Raw genomic sequence first — 17,360 nt, forward strand, 5'->3', positions numbered from 1 at the left:
GTTTCATCGTTACGATTAGTGAAAACGACGAAATTTCGTACAATCTATTTAAACGCATTAGTAAAGCTATATTGGTAGACTTTTCGCCATCATTTCACTTATGTTTCAATTTTCTCAATGCGTCATCGTGCGTTATTTTAATCTTTTACTTTCCATTGCGTTAGCTATTTACTAATATTTAACCACCGAGCCGTGGGTCAGGCAGGATGTTTTGAAGTAAACGGTGAAATAAGGGCGTTTAATCTGCTATTATTCATTACAGGGTGTGTTATTACGTTTGCATCGCTATTTCAAAACCTGAGCAACTTTTGGAATCTAGTAGGTACCTACTGTCCGCTGTAACGGTTGACCCGTAGCAAAGAGCAAGATCTTAATTATCTCTGACACATCCACGGAATATTATTTCGCAATATTCGACTGTGTATAACCTCATTGCACAAGAAAGTATATCGGTCTACGTCAAGTACCATATACTTCCTGCCCCAATCCTATTAATTATCAATGCTAATGCGATAGATGTGGTAGATTATTAGGGAATTCTCTCTCTCTCTCTCTCTCTCTCTCCCCCTCTCCCTCTCCCCCTCTCCCTCTCCCTCTTCGTATAATTAATCAAATGCAGAAAAATACTGAAATAGCATTTAGCAATATATTATCGATACTTGATCTAACAGTCCGTTTAGTCTATCAACCTCTATGACTCATCTGTTTTCATTATTGATAATGCGAAATCACATTATTTTCATAGGTTTCGCATATGGTGGGTTTTCAATCCATTGCATCGCTTTGCTGAATTCCTTATCCAAATGTTAATTGCAATATTCGTCAAGCGAGTTGGGAAGGCACGTACGTTTCAAGGAACGTTTCTTCAAAGGATATAAGGTATAATAAAAGTGAACATAAAATGGTGCAACATGCAGTTTTGTCAAAGAATTTTAACGCAAAATTCACAAGTATAATAATACCGTCGTAACGGTACAGAAAGAGCAAGAGCAAGAGAGAGAGAGAGAGAAAGAGAGAGAGAGAGAGAGAGAGAGAGAATCGCGACCAGAAGGCAGGACAATTTTAGATGCGATTTTACTTGATATCCAGTTTAGCGTTGAAACAAGCGCAGAAAGTGGTCTGACTTTATCACTATATGCTTGAACTTTATCACGCGGACAGAAAGGGGTTAAATCGCGAAGAAAACGGGCGTTCCTCGGGCTTGTCGTAATGCATGGACACGTGGAGCGGTGTCGACGACTGTTGCAGCAGCCAAAGCCCCGCCACACATAGAGCGCAGCAAGAGCAGCATCCTCCTCGCGTTCCCTGAAGAACCGTAAGTGTGGCGTTGAGCCTAGGAGGCCAGCCAGATGCGTAGCTATACGTGCGGCGTGAGCGGCAAAGCATTCGTGTGCACGAACCAAATTTTTATCTCGAATGTAACGGTAGCGCCGTGAAGAACTATCGCTGGCAATAATGTCGGACCTCTACTTGACCTTATAAAATAATTGGATGATAGTTCCGAAGAATCCGGAAAACGGCTCTTGTTATTATTGTCGCGTACGCACCGACGCAATAAATTGTCCGAGCAGTGTCATTATTTTAAAGAACCAACGTACACAGAGGATCGCTTCTATACGTATCTTTGCTTTTAATGCCAAGTCTCTCTCTCTGTCCAGCCATAATTTTGCGTCGATACGCGAGAGTAAGAAATCTATTCAATATTCCAATAAATAAAAATCCTTTTTCAAAAGCAATAATTATTATAGAAGCCAGTGTAACAATTTAACGCGTGTAAAAATTAAAATAAGCTCGTTAAACTGATGGAATGAGAGAAAATATCCAATCTACGCATTCTTCGCGAGTACCGCTGACTTACGAAATGTTCATTTGCATGCACTTATTATCAGCACCATCTTTCTAGCTATCTCACAGGCTCCAAAGCAAAGTACAAAACTTTATTATTTGCCTTATCGAGGTCAGGCTTTCATACAATAAGAGAATTATTATGGCGAAGGGTATATATACGATTTGTTGAAAAGGTTTATGGCTACGAGTCTGCTTGGATGTAACAAATCGTTTTGGGAATTTGATATGATGATCGAAAAGGATTCATAATTCTGGGTGGAAAAATGGAATTGAAAGTGATGTTAATAATTTATCTGAAATATAACGGTAAAGAACAGAGTGGTATCTCCAGTACAAGTACGGTCTTGACCGGTCCAGTAGACCGGATACGATAATTGGAATAGCACTATCCATGTTGCACCGGTGCTACCAAAAGAAACGTAACGGGAGTGCCGCAGGCCCTACACCGAGCCTTGAAATAGAATTGGTAATGTTTCATACAGATAACGACATCTCCTCGACACTGTGCAAAATAACCATGTCCTATCATCGCATCGGTTAAAAATCAATTAACAGCCAAGCTGCTATCGCGCAATCACGCGAACACTGCCACTGACAACAATGTCGCATTAATAATTGCTTTCCAAAGATATTCAACTTTTTCCTATATAACAATTAATTTCTTCGATTGACAGTTCCGTCCTTCTGTTTCAGATCTAACGAAATGATCTATAATTGAAATACGAGCGAAGCTGTGTTGAAAAATTCGTGATCTGATCTACTTTTCATGGATCGCCGGGCCGGATCCTTCTACCACCTGGCCAGAGCCATCGCATTCAGCAGCTGAATTGAAAAGAAACCGTTTGAGGCATCAGATCGATCATCCCGATGATCGAAATGCGTGTCTTAATCTCGCTTTCGCAACATTGTTAATACGTCCGATTAATCTGTCTCTGAAATTCGAGGTCGTCACTCGTGGCGAGCTGTAGATTGATGTCAAGTACCTATATGTATATGTATAATACAGCTATACGTTGAAACATCTTCAAGGAGGAAGAGCCGAGAGCAAGAATGATTTAGCCTGACGCAGCTGTAACAATGCTTTTCATTGATAATATATGTACATTTAAAAGGATGATCCGTATATTTTCTGATAATCATGACAATAAAAAATAATAATTAAACGGGAAGATGAATTAGTATGGCTGAAAGTTTCGGTCCTCTCCTCGCATAAGCGAAATGTAATAGTCTACGAAATGCATGGTTTATGGTGGCGGAAGAAAAAAAAAGACATTAAATAGAAAGGATAATTATATTTGAATGATGCTGTTAGAGTATACGTACAAGTATACATATATATATATATATACAATGGTAAAGACGCGTGTTACCAGCATGGAAACAATTCATGGAGGCGCAGAGACGCGCGCAAGCACAAACTTAACGACAAGGATACATTGGATTTTGTATATCTATCATGTCCATGTTTATGTATATGTACACTATTGCAACAATCGTAAACGGGCAATAGGCCTACATAGACATACATGCATGCGCAAAAGGAAGCAGGGCGTGGTCGCTTTATGTAAGACGTTTACTATATATATATACAATATTTTTCGTTAGCAGTTTTGTGGTCTCCGTTTTATCTACAGACTCTGGCGTCCCGATCTCACATCACGTTACCTACGGCTTCCTCGACCCGAGGAATCCCCTGACATTTTCCTCTCGACTCGTGACGTCAGCCATCCAAACGCGACTCATCCTTCTCTCTCTCCCAGACTGATTCACGGAATCTTCTGACATTTACCCCCTTATATACCTATACCGGTATTTATCGTATACAAACACACAAAAGAGTCGAGCGCCATTTCACTCCCTCTCTCGCGTTACGTTGCTCCGTCACGTCACGTATGTCCACCACACACGTGTCTCTCACGTGCGTCTTTCCCTCTAGCTTTCCACCCACGCTACTCGATACGATCTATCTTCAAGTTTTATACCCACCATCGTATCTACAAAAAATAGCCCAAGAGAGCCAACGACAGCCTGCAGTAAAATGATATTTCACCAAAATTCAAAGCGAACGTCTGCCAAGACACTACAACATTGACACGCAACAGTAACAAAGGTACACACAACATTAGCCAACGCAATGTTTCCAGCATTGCGTGGCTTTCATTTGATTCGATAATGAAACGCGAATTAAGAACCGTTGCTCAACGCGGCTTTGTGTGCGCGCATATTGATTAATTGAACGACCGATACTTTTTCATGCAAGAGTTACGGCAAAAGATATAATAATGCTCTTGGGGAACAAATGCGGCGTGAGATCCTGAGGATGGGAGAAATTAATCTGAAGGGGGAATTAGCGCATTTGTATTATCTAATTCAGTTTCGCACGGAGACGCAATCCTGTGAATGATTATGCACCATTGAGTTAAATGCCGCTTAGCACTAACACATCCGCAGCGTGTATTATGAAGCACACACACACACACACACGCGCGCGTAGAGCACTGTCTTTCCCATCCCAGAGCTCAGCAGTCAATTTCAAGGGATCCCTTGACATTTGCCGACTTGTGCCGACTGCTCGAGATTGGTTCCCGTGTGCAAGAACACACACGTCGTAAACACCTATATGTGTCTACTTGCTAGATCGCACAGAGATCTCCACCCCGTTGCGATAACTCCCACACTTTGATCTCCATGGATCTTTCGCATAGGTCGCCAATCTCATCGACTTTCGATCGCGGAAATGCGATCCGAATTTACGTTCAACCAGATCCTTTGCGTTAGTTTTTTATCAGCGATTGTACACCGCCTACGGGAACCCTGTCGATATATATATATATATATATATATATATATATATACACCGAAACCACGTTAGACCGGCTTTGCTCAAACGCGTCCAAAGGATCGACAAGATTATATATTTTGCGCAATATGCGCCATATGCGAATCAATTGCGAATTCTGATTAATGATAGTTTTTCATACAGTAGTATACATATAGTTATACTCGTGTCGCTGATAATTAAAACCACCGACGCGTATCGTTGGAACAATTTATGCGGAACAAAGCGACCAACTTAGCAATGTTGATAAATTGATGAGGAGGAGAAGGAAGGATAGAGGGGGGTGGGAGGGGACGATATGGAAAATTTTCTGGTATTGCTTCGAGATCGTTGATTGGTCGACCGTCCTCAAGGAGCGCCGCGGAAACGCGTCTTTCGATACAAAACAATTCAGCTCATCGAAGGATCGATTATGTAAACTTCGCTTCTTCTTCTTCATTTATGAATATATAATTATCGCGATTATATCTATACCCATCAAACCCTCTTAACTCGTTCATGATCCAGATGCATATTACCGATATCTTAATATAGGAACAGATTATAATTCGATTCTCGGAAAAGTCAATTTAAAAATAACAAATCTCGATTGTTTCTTCTGGGGCAAAATTATTACGATCATCTATGACGTAGGTAAGAAAGTTTCATCATTATAGAGAAGACTTTCTTCTGCAGAAATTATTATTTCCTAATGAAAAAGGAACGGTCAGTTGCCATTAATTCTGGCTTATACAGGTGTTCGACAGATATACTATAGTAAATTTCTATTAATTTTTTGTTGGTTCGAATAAAAGCGACAATAGTCCGTAGACGCGATTCAGAGAGCTGTCGCGCAGTGAAAGTGATTTGAGATGATTTTTCGTTTTGTGCGATAGAGGGGGGAGACGCTCTCGATACATATACATAGACATAGACACAGAGCTGTAGACAAGGCGTACGTGTCTCACCTGACGCTGATTCTGTGTCTGCCCGAGAGACACGCGATCCATTATCGGTCTTCCTGTAGGACGAAAGAAGAAATCGATCGCGCTATCCGTTTCCTGTTTGAGTTATACGATCTGTGGAAAGCGATTGGCGACTGTGCCTTCCCTCGCAACCCACACGATGCACCGCGGGCTCGATCTATCTACGCGTTTATGTCAATCAACGTCATTGGAATAAATCAATTGGCTGTCTTGCTCGGGAGTAAAAAGTTGTAGAAAAAAATAACGAAGATTCGACGGAAAGTCTGAAAAGTTGTTCTCCTAAGCGATGTTAATACTCTTTGCTCGCCGTAGTCACTTTTTTCCAACTATGGAAGTGGATATTGGAACAAGAAAAAATTGCAAATAAATGGATAAACTCGCAAAAGGAATGTAGATCATTTGATTACCAGAGACCTTTGACTCTCCTACCACTTGGCACAATTTTCTCTTGTTAAGCTTGTATCTGAATCGGTATAAATAATGTCCCTTGATAGTTAGGAAACGTGTATTGCTATACCGTAATTCAGTAAGATACGTTGACAAAGGAAAAGGTCCTGTTGTAACGTAACCAATGTAATTAAATACATTTTGATGAATCTGGTATTTAGCAAATAAAACTGCAACTCTGTAAGCTCGGAGAAAGTTTGTATTATCAAATTTGGTGTTCTTTGACTACGCAGGATAAAATATTCCCCATGCATATATATATATATATATATATAACTGAGGAATATATACAAAAGGAGACAGTTGTTTTTGTGATTGCATTTGTACCACTGTTGGCAGATCCATGAAAACTTTTCTGCGCAATTATGATTAGATTTTTCCATTTCGTAATAGAGGATTACGCAATTTGAGCAGCAGCAGTATTCGTTTGAGATATTTAAGTTGATTTTCTATTTCACGATTCACGAACCGTATCAGCGGCAAAGCACGAGGACACGAAAGGATTAGAGATCGGTGGGTGTGTTGCGCGGGTTGGATCGGGTGTGCGATCATGCGTTGAAATGAAAGGAGACGCGCGACGTTTCGAGATGAGAAAAAAGAAAAATCAGCTCGCGCGCGCGCGCGCGCGCGGGCTCGCGATCGTGATCGCCAGCTTCTAAAGGCCAATGAGCTGCGGCGGCAGCTCTAGCGTATTGCTAACCACCTAAGCCTGAGCGTTACACTTCAAACTTTTTATATCTCTCCATCCATGCAGCTATCTTTAATAGCCCGTCAATATTGAAAAGCGTGCTACCACTGATTGCTTATTTTAAATATTGGATATGAACGTTCTGCTGCTTTGCCTGCTTTATTTTCTGAGCCGTTAACTTGAAATTTTGCAGTAGAGATTTATAGTAGCTCTTTAAATAGCCAGTGGAATCGAATTTTCAACTCATCGTTTAAAAAAATCTTTAGATATGCAGTCGCTTAAGTAGAAATTATGCAATATATGATAAAATTGCATATGAGTGAAAATCGATGGTGTAAAAGTTCCAATAACAGATTCAAACGCTGCGTTTTGAATCGCGCGTAGAGCGCTGAAATTCAACATTATGACAAATGTAATATAAACTATATATAAATATACTATTCTATGAGTTTAATGCGCAGATAGAGAAATGCGGTGGAAACTTTTGTGTTATAGTTTTCAATAAGCTGCAGTAAAGAAAAAAATCTATTGATTTTTGAGGGGAAAAATTATATGGATTCTGGAATGGGTGAAATGAATTTTGTTCGGTTTCACACTTTCTGTGCAAAAGTCTAGAAATCGGTGATTGTTTCACCTACAGTTGAAATCTTTTTGTCCGTCCGCGCTACGTTTGCAATAATGTTCGTTGGCGCGAAAAATATTGGTCCATCACTATACTCAGGAGGTTAGTAATTGGCTTCGGTTTGTCACGGGGACTCTTTTGTGGTCCGTGGCGATCGACCATCGACTGTCCTTCTTGCATCAATTTCTTTGTCATAAACTATGAAGGAACTGCGCCGATAATTTTTACAATTGAAAAACAAAGAAAATCGGTCTTTTTTCGTCTCGCTTAATGCTCTTGCATGTAATTGTTTCAACCTCGGAGAACTCAGGAAATGCAGAGCCAAACCGAATCCTGCATTTCCGGATTATTAATTAAGACCTTATAAATAAGGCTTAACTATTATACCTCATGTAAAAAAGAATTAATTTAAGTTGAATATGTTGGTCAAAATGTAAAAAAACTATTGCGTGACACAATAGCAGCCTGTAACATTTTAGGTTTCTATTAAAGATTATATTGATTGTTTTAAATTAAAACAGAAAATTTTATTTAAATAATGATATATAGCTCATTAAAAGCTACTTTGAATTTTGTATTATAAATTTAGAATTATATTGCGAGCTATAAGACAATTCTACATAAGAATCTGAAAGCTTGCGCCACCTAGTGTTAAAACTTCCAACCATCACGGTATACATATAACTCGAGAGACGCGTCGATAAACTAAGCAATTTTTTTCGTACTTCAACGTAATAATGATTTGAAAAATTTTTAAAGGGTTGTGTTAAATGTTTAGAGCAGTATTCGTGTTAAGTAATTGCTAAGTTAAATTCAAGTTTGTTTTATTCATAGGCTACGTTCGGTAATTTACTGCTAGCACGTAACTAGCTCTGTACATATATGTATACTAAAGGTGGAATCTCACGGCGCGAGAATTAACGTGTCGCGTGAACGTTTGGTTATGGAAAGAATACATAGCAAGGAGGCATGGTGGGGAGACCACACACAAATTCCCATAATTTTACATTTTAGTACTCAACATACTGGACTTACAAGAACGAGGACCAATAAGAATATGTTTGCAAACTGAAAATAATATCCTCATTGGTCAATCTTCACAAATACAGCAAGCGGATCTAATAGAAAATCAAGTTCCGTGTGATTTTAGCTTTAAGGTTTGACCCCCCTTGACCTTGACGGTCAAACTTCAAATTCAATAGTTGCGTCACAGGTTACATTGCGGTTCTGTTGTCGGCTCTGCGATTATAAATACTATCTCTGGCGCTGTGTACTGTGTATCATATGATCATATCAATCAGCACTAATCACACAGATAAAAGCATTAAACTTTGGTCAAATCAAGTTACTCATTTCTTCCATGCCACGGTCCATGTACTCATTAATTAAACGAAGTTTTGATTGTAAGTGTATTATTACTTATTTTTAAAAAATATTATAGATTTTTAGTTTTAATATTATAAAAAAAATTTCGTTGTGCGTGTGACTCGGATTTGACTTGATCTTACATAACCTCATAAACATTTGTGCTATTTTTATTTAAGATTAACCATTTTTCGACAGATCATTCTCTTTAATAGCGATTATTAGCGAATTACGTAAATCATGGCATGGCTTGGAACAATTGCTAATAACGTTCTTCGAAATATTGTTTTTGCGGAGTCTCCACCAAACAAAGTTATAGAAATCGACGTTGAAGATTACAGCAATAGAGAAATTATAAATCGTGAAGATGGTATTGTTTTGTATGGTCCACCAAAAGACAAAAGTAATAATAAATACGAGGTTCTCCTACACAGGCCTTGCACAGAATCAATTGTTTTTGCATACAGGTAATATTTTAATAAGTAGGTTACAAAATTAATGTTTAATTAAGTTTAAATCAGTCCAGTTAAGAAAAATGTTAAATAAAAATGTTAATTTTATAGTTTATATCGATCTCAAAACCTAGAGGATGCTGAGAAACAATTCAAAATATTTAAGGATAAAATTCCTATGTTTGTTCAAATATTTAAAAAGGTAATTTAAAACAAAAAAATTTATAATTATGCAATTTTTCTTTTTAATAAACAAACATCTAATACAATGTTATTTATGCTTCCACAGATTTGTAATCTGAGCATGCTTCAAAAACTATGTGATACGTTGAGTTTATACCCAACATGGACATTAGCTCACCTTGCAGCATACTTTTGTCTCAGTGATGGTTTCACCTATGCTGCAGTAAACAGTCATTTGAATAGTGGCGATGCTACCACAGGCGAATCACCATTACAAGTTGCTATCCAGACAAACAATTTACAAATAGTACAACTTCTGATAGATTCAAAAAGCTCTCTAGAACATCTAGATCATCAAAGAAATACAGTGTATCATTATGCAGCTTCCTCTACTAAGGAAATCATTATGGCATTGGGATCTAGTCTTCCAAGTACCTTAAACAGTAGAAATTGTGATGGTTATACACCTCTTCATCTAGCATGCTTAAATGACAAGCCTGACTGTGTCAAAGCTTTATTATTGATTGGTGCAGATGTGAATATTCCTGCTATGGATGATAAGCCTACAAGTCCTGGTTATGTTGGAGATTTCTTACATGATAAGCCAAATTTGAAACTTCATGCTGAGGATATGAAATATGGTGGTACTCCATTACACTGGTCATGTGGCAGAGAAGTAATTAATGCATTAATTGAAAAAAACTGCAATGTAGATGCTCTGAATTTTATGGGTCGAACTGCATTACATATTATGGTCATAAGGAAAAGACTACAATGTGTAGTTGCATTACTCAGTCACATGGCTTCTGTGAGCATTCCTGATAATGAAGGAAATACTCCGTTGCATCTTGCAACATCACAGTCTACCCCAACTATTGTTCAAATGTTGATTGGGTTTGGTGCTGATTTAAACGCGGTTAATAATAAAGGAGAAACGCCGAGGCATTTGGTAAATCTTGGAACTAATGAGGGTCACAAAATATTATATTACCTTGAGGCTGTAGGAGCTTTGCGTTGTTCTCCAAACATGACTAATTGTAATTTAGGCTGCAAATCGTCTGAGAATTATATTGGTATAACTCCCAGTGAACCTCCTATAACTATAAAACGCACAGCTTTGGATCAAATGCTTCACGTAGCAGGAATGGATAAGCTAGCATCTTTAGAAAAAAAGCGCAAGAAGGGAGGCAGATTATTATGCATGGATGGTGGTGGTATTCGTGGATTGGTTCTCATTCAAACATTACTAGAAATTGAATCTGTTTTAAATAAACCAATAATAAGTTGTTTTGAATGGGTAGCTGGTACATCAACTGGTGGTATACTTGCTCTTGGACTAGCAGCTGGAAAAAGTCTAAGAGAATGTCAAGCACTTTATTTTCGAATTAAAGAAGAAGCTTTTGTTGGTATGAGGCCATATAACAGTGAAGGCTTGGAAAAAGTTTTAAAAGAATGTTTAGGTACAGATACTGTAATGGCTGATATCACTATGCCAAAACTTATGATAACTGGTGTTCTAGCAGACCGCAAGCCACTTGATCTACATATTTTTAGAAATTATGAATCTCCTAGTCAGTTATTAAATGTACCTGTAAATACTGTCTTTAAAAGAACATTACACCCTGAAGAACAACTACTTTGGAAAGCTGCACGAGCAAGTGGTGCAGCACCTTCATACTTCAGAGCATTCGGTAGATTTTTAGATGGTGGTTTAATAGCTAATAATCCTACATTAGATGCCATAACCGAAATTCATGAGTATAATCTTGCTTTGAAAGCCATAAATTTAGAAGAAGAGGTTATAGATCTTTCTTTAGTAGTTTCACTTGGTACTGGTTTAGTACCCACTATCCCTCTGTCTGACGTTGACATTTTTAGGCCAGATAGCTTGTGGGGTACATATAAATTAGCCTTTGGGGTATCTACTATGGCTACACTGCTTGTTGATCAAGCTACTGCTACTAATGGTAGAGTAGTAGATAGGGCAAGAACCTGGTGTTCAATGATAGGTGTCCCTTATTATAGATTTAATCCTCAATTATCCACTGATGTTGCTATGGATGAGAAAAGTGATGAAGTTCTGGCAGACATGATTTGGACTGCCAAAGCTTTCATGCATGCAAATAGGGATTTAATTAAGGAGCTGGCTGTTATGGTCGATCGTAATGCTCCAGGTAGTTCAAAATCCCTAAGTAAATACTAGGAATATCTTCAGATATCTACCTAAGTATTCTTGGTATTTACTGAGGACATTTTGTGCTGCTAGGAATAAAAGGTGATTAACAATAGCTATTAAAGTTTTATTTTATCTTTACTTATTAATTAACAATGCTCTTATCTGGAGAAGGTACAACTTTTTCTTTGTTATAATTTGTAGATAATTTCTTTTTATCATACGTGATGGTTGATAAATTTATTCAACTGTTTATTTAATTGAAAAACTTTTCTATTTATTATATTAAATTATTTAGCACAATTGATGACTATTTTTAAGTAATCATTGTTCCAATCAATAATTTAATGTACCTTGACTTCAATGAAATTACCAAGAGGTGGCTAAAGATCAATAAATGGCTATAGAATAATAGTATTAAATAAATCGTTCCATGTAAACATAAAACCAAATTATATGCCTATTATATATAATATTTTAACTGTTTATTTACAAAATGTATTATGAGATTTTATTGATTGTATATGTTATACTCGAGTCACTTATCTAATTACCTCAGTTATTTATAATGTATAAATTAAAAATAGCATTGTTCAAGATACAAGTAACAAAGACCAATTTTGTGATATATTTATTTCAACATGAAGTTTTATCGAGATAAAGACATTAGAATACAATTAAATGGTTTACTGAAAAAAAAGCGATTTATTCTTGCAGTCCCATCTCCTTTCGCTTAATTCTTTTTTGTTAATTTAAAATAAATTATTGCAATATATCTCTCTTCAGCTACATTTATTAACTGATTCCATAAACTATTGCTCATAGTACGATGATAGCTTCTCAGCATCCTATAATTTTACAATACAAGAAATAACTAATTTCTTATAGTTTTACTACTTTTATATTGGCTGTCGTTTGAGTAATGGTGAAACTGAAAGCCATGGACGATGAGACCTGCATGTTTAGAAGAAAAATCCTTTGACATTTTATAATTGTTGATTTTTGCCAAAAGAATAATTAACAAGTATATAAAATTGTATTCTTGCAAGAAGTCACAAGTGTAAGATGGTTTTCCGGCTTGGCCGTTAATCAGGTGACGCCTCGTAAAATATTATATATTAAAGTTGTTTCTAAAGTTTCAATCGATATAATAAGATATTGGAGAAATGCTCGTTCGTCAGGGTCGCGTGACTTTTACAAACACCCTGTATACAATTAAAATATAAAGAAAGACATTATAACTCTATTTACACGATTCCTGAATTGGGGGCGAATGTAGCACCTTACCGTGGCGTCATATAATAGGGTGATTGAGCCATGGAAGCTGAGATATATGGATAAAAACTGTGGGCAGACATACCTTGAGGCTGGTAATCATTTTCTTCGTGCATCGAATAATTCTCCGGAGTAGAATAATACTGACTGTGCATGCACGTGTAGTTTTTACTAGCGCCAGCAATGTCCCCGGAATATTTCAGCGTATCCTGATAGGTTTTTGATTCCGGGTACCTCGGCAATTCGTACGATTTAGTTTGCAAGTCCGAATATTTCGAGATAGCTTCGTGACATTTGGGACCAGCTGCTTCGTGGCGTTTCATGTCTATATAGCTTTTCATCGTGGGCTCGTATTTAATTGGAGGAATTTCATAGGGCTTGGCTATATGCTCGTTAGGTGAGTACTTAATATTCTCGGCTGTCCAGGACGATCTGGAAAGATCGTAAGTTGATTTTGGATCATGATAAATTGGTCTTTCGTAGCTCTTCGCTGTGTTATCCGCGTATAGTCGACCATATCCACAGTCCCCTGATCCTCCAGTATCCAAATTACTGTTGCACGAGGGCAGCGAACCACGATTCATCGATATGCTCATCTGGTCCTCGGTTTTTGGCTTCCTACGACGTGGCTGATACTGGAAAAGCCGAATAGGGCTGAACTTTTACCTATGTAGCACAAAAAAATTATCATTTGTCGGTTTATGAACCTTGTAATGAGGATGTTGCTTTTTATGCGCGTTCCTCAACCTTTCCGCTTCTTCGATAAATGGCTGTTTTTCTCCATCGCTGAGAATTCTGTTAAGAGTAAAATATTAATGCGGATTTCGTGATACAAAAGGGATATGAGATGAGGGTTTGAAAAAAGATTACTTTTACCTCCACAATTTTCCTAATGTTTTAGACAATTCGGCATTGTGAAGCTGTGGGTATTGATCTGCCAGTCGTCGGCGTGCAGCTTGAGCCCAGACCATAAACGCGTTCATCGGACGTTTCACATGAGCGTTTCTTCGTCCTCCGGCGCGCGATGTTACCGGAAGTAATGTCCAATCGTATCCTAAAAAGCATAAACTCATTTTTTATATCGATATAAGTAACCCGTGAATCTCGTTATCGCAATACGTAGATTTTTCCACTCTTATTTTACCACTATAAAATAGTTATCCTTGAAAGCAATTCTTGCCGAGATAAGCCTTTTTCCTGAGAAGGGTGGTAAAAAAGGGACGAAAGTCACTGTTTGCACAATTATGTTTACAAAGATAGGAGAGATAGGTGGACCGGAAGCAGGCTCCATCTGCGAAAATTGGATCGTAAAGAAATACCCGAGATAAAGCGGCACCTGCATCCTCAGTGACACTACACTTGATGGAGCCAATATTTGCGCTCTTGGTCAATTAATTTCCTTCTACCTTACTCAGCTTTATTATCTCAAGAGAGCTTGCACGCTGCTGTAATCTCTTTAACATTTACATTCACAAAGGTGTGGGTACCTCGCACAAGCACGGTGCAGTTTTTCAACATACTGTCAACGTACGACGTCACGTACACATGTCCATAAACCACGAAGCTGTTGTGCAACATCTCGTTAATCCTCTGTCCCGAAGGAGAAACATCGCTCGTCGCGCTATAAATTATATTTCGGTATAGGTATACTACTAAGAAGCGAAAAAATAAAGCAGGAAACGTGCGTGATTTACTTTCTTAGCACGAATACCGGAGAGCGTATTTAATGAGAAGAAACCGAGAGTTGGATTTCTGACGAAGATTGGCATCATAAGTGGTAGGGAGCTAATTGTTTGGTCTCGCATTGCCGATCGTTAGCGGAGGTAAGGAAGTTACTTGGAATGCTGTGACACGTGGCGAAGCGTCACCAAGGGCGCGTTAGCTATGTCGCCGGCAGTTAATTATCATAGGGTTATGCTTCGTTAATGCGGTCCCTCTGTCGGTTCCCTTTTCTCTTTGCCGAGTCCTCCACTTGACAATGCTCACACTGGACCAGAATAATTTACATGGAATTGCGCGATTGCTCAACGAAAATACACCGTACAGTGGAAGCTTTCTTTATTTTCCCAATGATTACTAGCGATTAACACAATATTTGTATCAAAAGATTTACATACGGTACTATAAGGTATAATCAGAAAATGTAGAGTACAGTATATATGTATATATGGCATGATTTCAAAGCTATACAGAGCGCTTCGAAAAGGTTTAACGTGTCTCTTTGAAGGTATATAGGTATATATACTGTTCAACGGCTTCATTCGACTATCCGTCATTCAGTCACATTCAACAATTCCGAAGACTTGCGAAATGTAATAAAACTTATAAGTGAGAAAGGGTGACGTTGATATTGGTCGTATTCCAAAATTACCGGGAGCACATTGAATCTAATGCTGACCAATCGTAAATTAAGCCGAGAGTGCGCCGAGCACGCCCAAGTCCAAGTATATAAGATGCGCGGACCGATGTGTCAGATTTAATTCGGGCCTCTCATAATTAGCGGCTGCTTGTAGATTTGTGCGGTTTCGCTCCGTTCGCAGCACCTGCCACGCAAATCTTCCTCGAATTGCTGTGTCTTTCGGTTGCGGCTACGCATGCTCATTTTCGTCTTTCTCTCTCTCTCTCTCTCTTTCTATTTCTCTTCTTCCTTCTTGCCACCAACCACGTCTCCCACTCCCGTTTCTCATTCTTCTTTCCCGTTCTTATTCCGTCGAGCCTCCCCTTTCCGCCTTGCAATTTATCCCAGATCCTCTTGTCTGCCCCCCCCCCCCTTACCTCTTTCTCTTTCTGCAGAGTATCAGTAGATAAATTTGAGAAGTCAGCAGAAGAGCAATGGTCGACGACGGAGGCTTTCAGCGCCAATTAAAGTGTCCTTAAATGACTCGATTGCGGAAAGACCCAGGGCCCGAGAGAGAGAGAGAGAGAGAGAGAGAGATCACGGGATATACAAAGAGAAAGTCCAGAATGGATAACTGCCTGGATATATTCTTACTATAGTTTACTTTGCCGCGGTATTTTTAATCATTTACCATATATTAACATTGATTGATACAGATTATAAAATTATAATAGGTAAAATTGTTGAGAGTTAATTGATAAGAAACCTTGAAGCAGCTTTCCCACTGCATCGTCCAATGAACTCGTACATCCATCAGGATTAGATGGACCGGCTTTTCCGTCCATCGACGACAAACTGTCCGGATGTTGAGCTTCCATTTTCCTCGCTCCCGATGCGTTTACTGTACGTATATCTTTCAACTCTTTGATTAAATACACCAAATTAAAATTATCGTCTCATCGAATATCCGTCAGTTTTCCATTTATTGTAAACACTACGTTAACTCCCGTGTAAAATACACTATCCAAACACTTCACGCTAAATCGATATTTGTACTCGATAGAGATTTTAAACAAATTTCCAGCAAATTTTCAGCTATTGAATAATACTATCACTGTAACGATGGAAAAGTGTGACGAGTTTTATGACTGACGGAGTAGTCCTTATTAATCGATACTAATAATTTAAGTGAAACAACAATTGTTTGGGTCATTAGGATACTATAGAAAATTAGTAGAAGATAATTATGAGGGAAGAAGGCAGGAGCGAAATGAAATGGCTGGTTGGAACGTGCGAAGTGTTGAACGGGCAGAGGCACACAGGTTGGTCCACGAAAGAGGCTGAAACGACAAGCACACGTCTGGCACACGACGCACAGAAAGCTGCCCAGAGGACGGTGGAGGCGGTTCCGTGGACTACCTCCATAGGGTGGGGGCTCTTCCTTTTCCTCTTTCTTCACCTATACGGATCCGTACCACCATACCCACTACTTGTAATCAAACCTCACCTGAAGCCACATTATTATAAAAATACAACATTTAAAATAACTTACAAATTAAATCGTTATAGGATTCTTTCAAACATTCGTTAAACCATAATTTTTTACTACCAATATTGATTTCCAAATTAAATATTTCTTTTACTTTTAAAGAACTTTATTGCATTTTTCTTATAAAATAATGATAATTTTAATATTAAATTTTGCATTATAAACCCCATAAGGAATAAAATAAATTATCGTTGGATTTGGTTGAATTGGAGTATTTGTGTTTAAAACCTGAAAATGTGATCAAATAAGACATACTGTAAAACGGCGTGGCGAGAAAAAAGATGTTTAAAGCGTGAGAGAGAAAGAGAGAGGGATGAGAAGGGGGGAGGGGCACGTGATTCGGTAGCACGAGGCAATTTCGCGAAGCCTTTTTCGCGGTTCGATGCTTGTGTCGCGGGTTGACAGTTTTACTCTTAGCCAGGGAGCCTAATTATACAACGAATTTAATGAATGAGTGAGCTAGCGAATACAGTACTCCATACACGAGCATATATAAACCACGGTCAATGCCGTGTGGCGGCTTTTGTGGCAAGATCAAAGGAAGCTTTCTTATACTTGCACCCGCCAGATTCATTCGCCGTCGCGAGCCCGTAGCGCTTTAAAGCATCTCGTTCAA

General features: G+C 38.4%; 2 protein-coding genes across 3 annotated transcripts; one reads left to right on the forward strand and one right to left on the reverse strand.

The window, feature by feature from the left end:
• The first annotated feature begins 8,611 nt into the window (after positions 1-8,611).
• LOC136780364 (85/88 kDa calcium-independent phospholipase A2-like) lies at positions 8,612-12,270 on the forward strand. Its single transcript, XM_066738672.1, has 4 exons — positions 8,612-8,812; positions 8,973-9,241; positions 9,338-9,428; positions 9,516-12,270. The coding sequence occupies exons 2-4, from the start codon at positions 9,015-9,017 to the stop codon at positions 11,610-11,612; spliced, it is 2,415 nt and encodes an 804-aa protein (XP_066594769.1). The 5' UTR covers positions 8,612-8,812; positions 8,973-9,014; the 3' UTR covers positions 11,613-12,270.
• A 187-nt stretch (positions 12,271-12,457) lies between these two features.
• LOC136780365 (transcription factor Sox-8-like) lies at positions 12,458-16,686 on the reverse strand. Of its 2 annotated transcripts, XM_066738674.1 has the most exons (5): positions 15,962-16,686; positions 13,734-13,911; positions 13,565-13,652; positions 12,943-13,492; positions 12,458-12,787 (listed from the first exon to the last, which is right to left on the reverse strand). In XM_066738674.1, exons 1-5 carry the CDS (start codon positions 16,071-16,073, stop codon positions 12,777-12,779), a joined length of 939 nt encoding a protein of 312 aa, XP_066594771.1. In that variant the 5' UTR covers positions 16,074-16,686; the 3' UTR covers positions 12,458-12,776. The 2 variants fall into 2 exon arrangements, with proteins under 2 accessions (XP_066594771.1, XP_066594770.1); XM_066738673.1 differs by having other exon boundaries at positions 12,458-13,492.
• Between the last annotated feature and the right edge of the window lie 674 nt (positions 16,687-17,360).

The sequence above is a fragment of the Prorops nasuta genome, unplaced genomic scaffold (assembly GCF_024137725.1).
Source record: "Prorops nasuta isolate Cenicafe-Biocafe unplaced genomic scaffold, Cenicafe_Pnas_1.2 PNAS00019, whole genome shotgun sequence".
In the NCBI taxonomy this organism is placed as follows: domain Eukaryota; kingdom Metazoa; phylum Arthropoda; class Insecta; order Hymenoptera; family Bethylidae; genus Prorops; species Prorops nasuta.

What these genes read in the sequence shown, in the direction of transcription:
- LOC136780365 (XM_066738673.1), bottom strand. Translation starts at nt 16,073, where the DNA reads ATGGAAGCTCAACATCCGGACAGTTTGTCGTCGATGGACGGAAAAGCC. An exon ending in ACATTAGGAAAATTGTGGAG is followed by an intron (nt 13,653 to 13,733) that starts GTAAAAGTAATC and finishes TACTCTTAACAG; the next exon opens with AATTCTCAGCGATGGAGAAA. An exon ending in AGCAACATCCTCATTACAAG is followed by an intron (nt 13,493 to 13,564) that starts GTTCATAAACCG and finishes CGGCTTTTCCAG; the next exon opens with TATCAGCCACGTCGTAGGAA.
- LOC136780364 (XM_066738672.1), top strand. Translation starts at nt 9,015, where the DNA reads ATGGCATGGCTTGGAACAATTGCTAATAACGTTCTTCGAAATATTGTT. An exon ending in TCAATTGTTTTTGCATACAG is followed by an intron (nt 9,242 to 9,337) that starts GTAATATTTTAA and finishes TTAATTTTATAG; the next exon opens with TTTATATCGATCTCAAAACC. An exon ending in TTGTTCAAATATTTAAAAAG is followed by an intron (nt 9,429 to 9,515) that starts GTAATTTAAAAC and finishes ATGCTTCCACAG; the next exon opens with ATTTGTAATCTGAGCATGCT.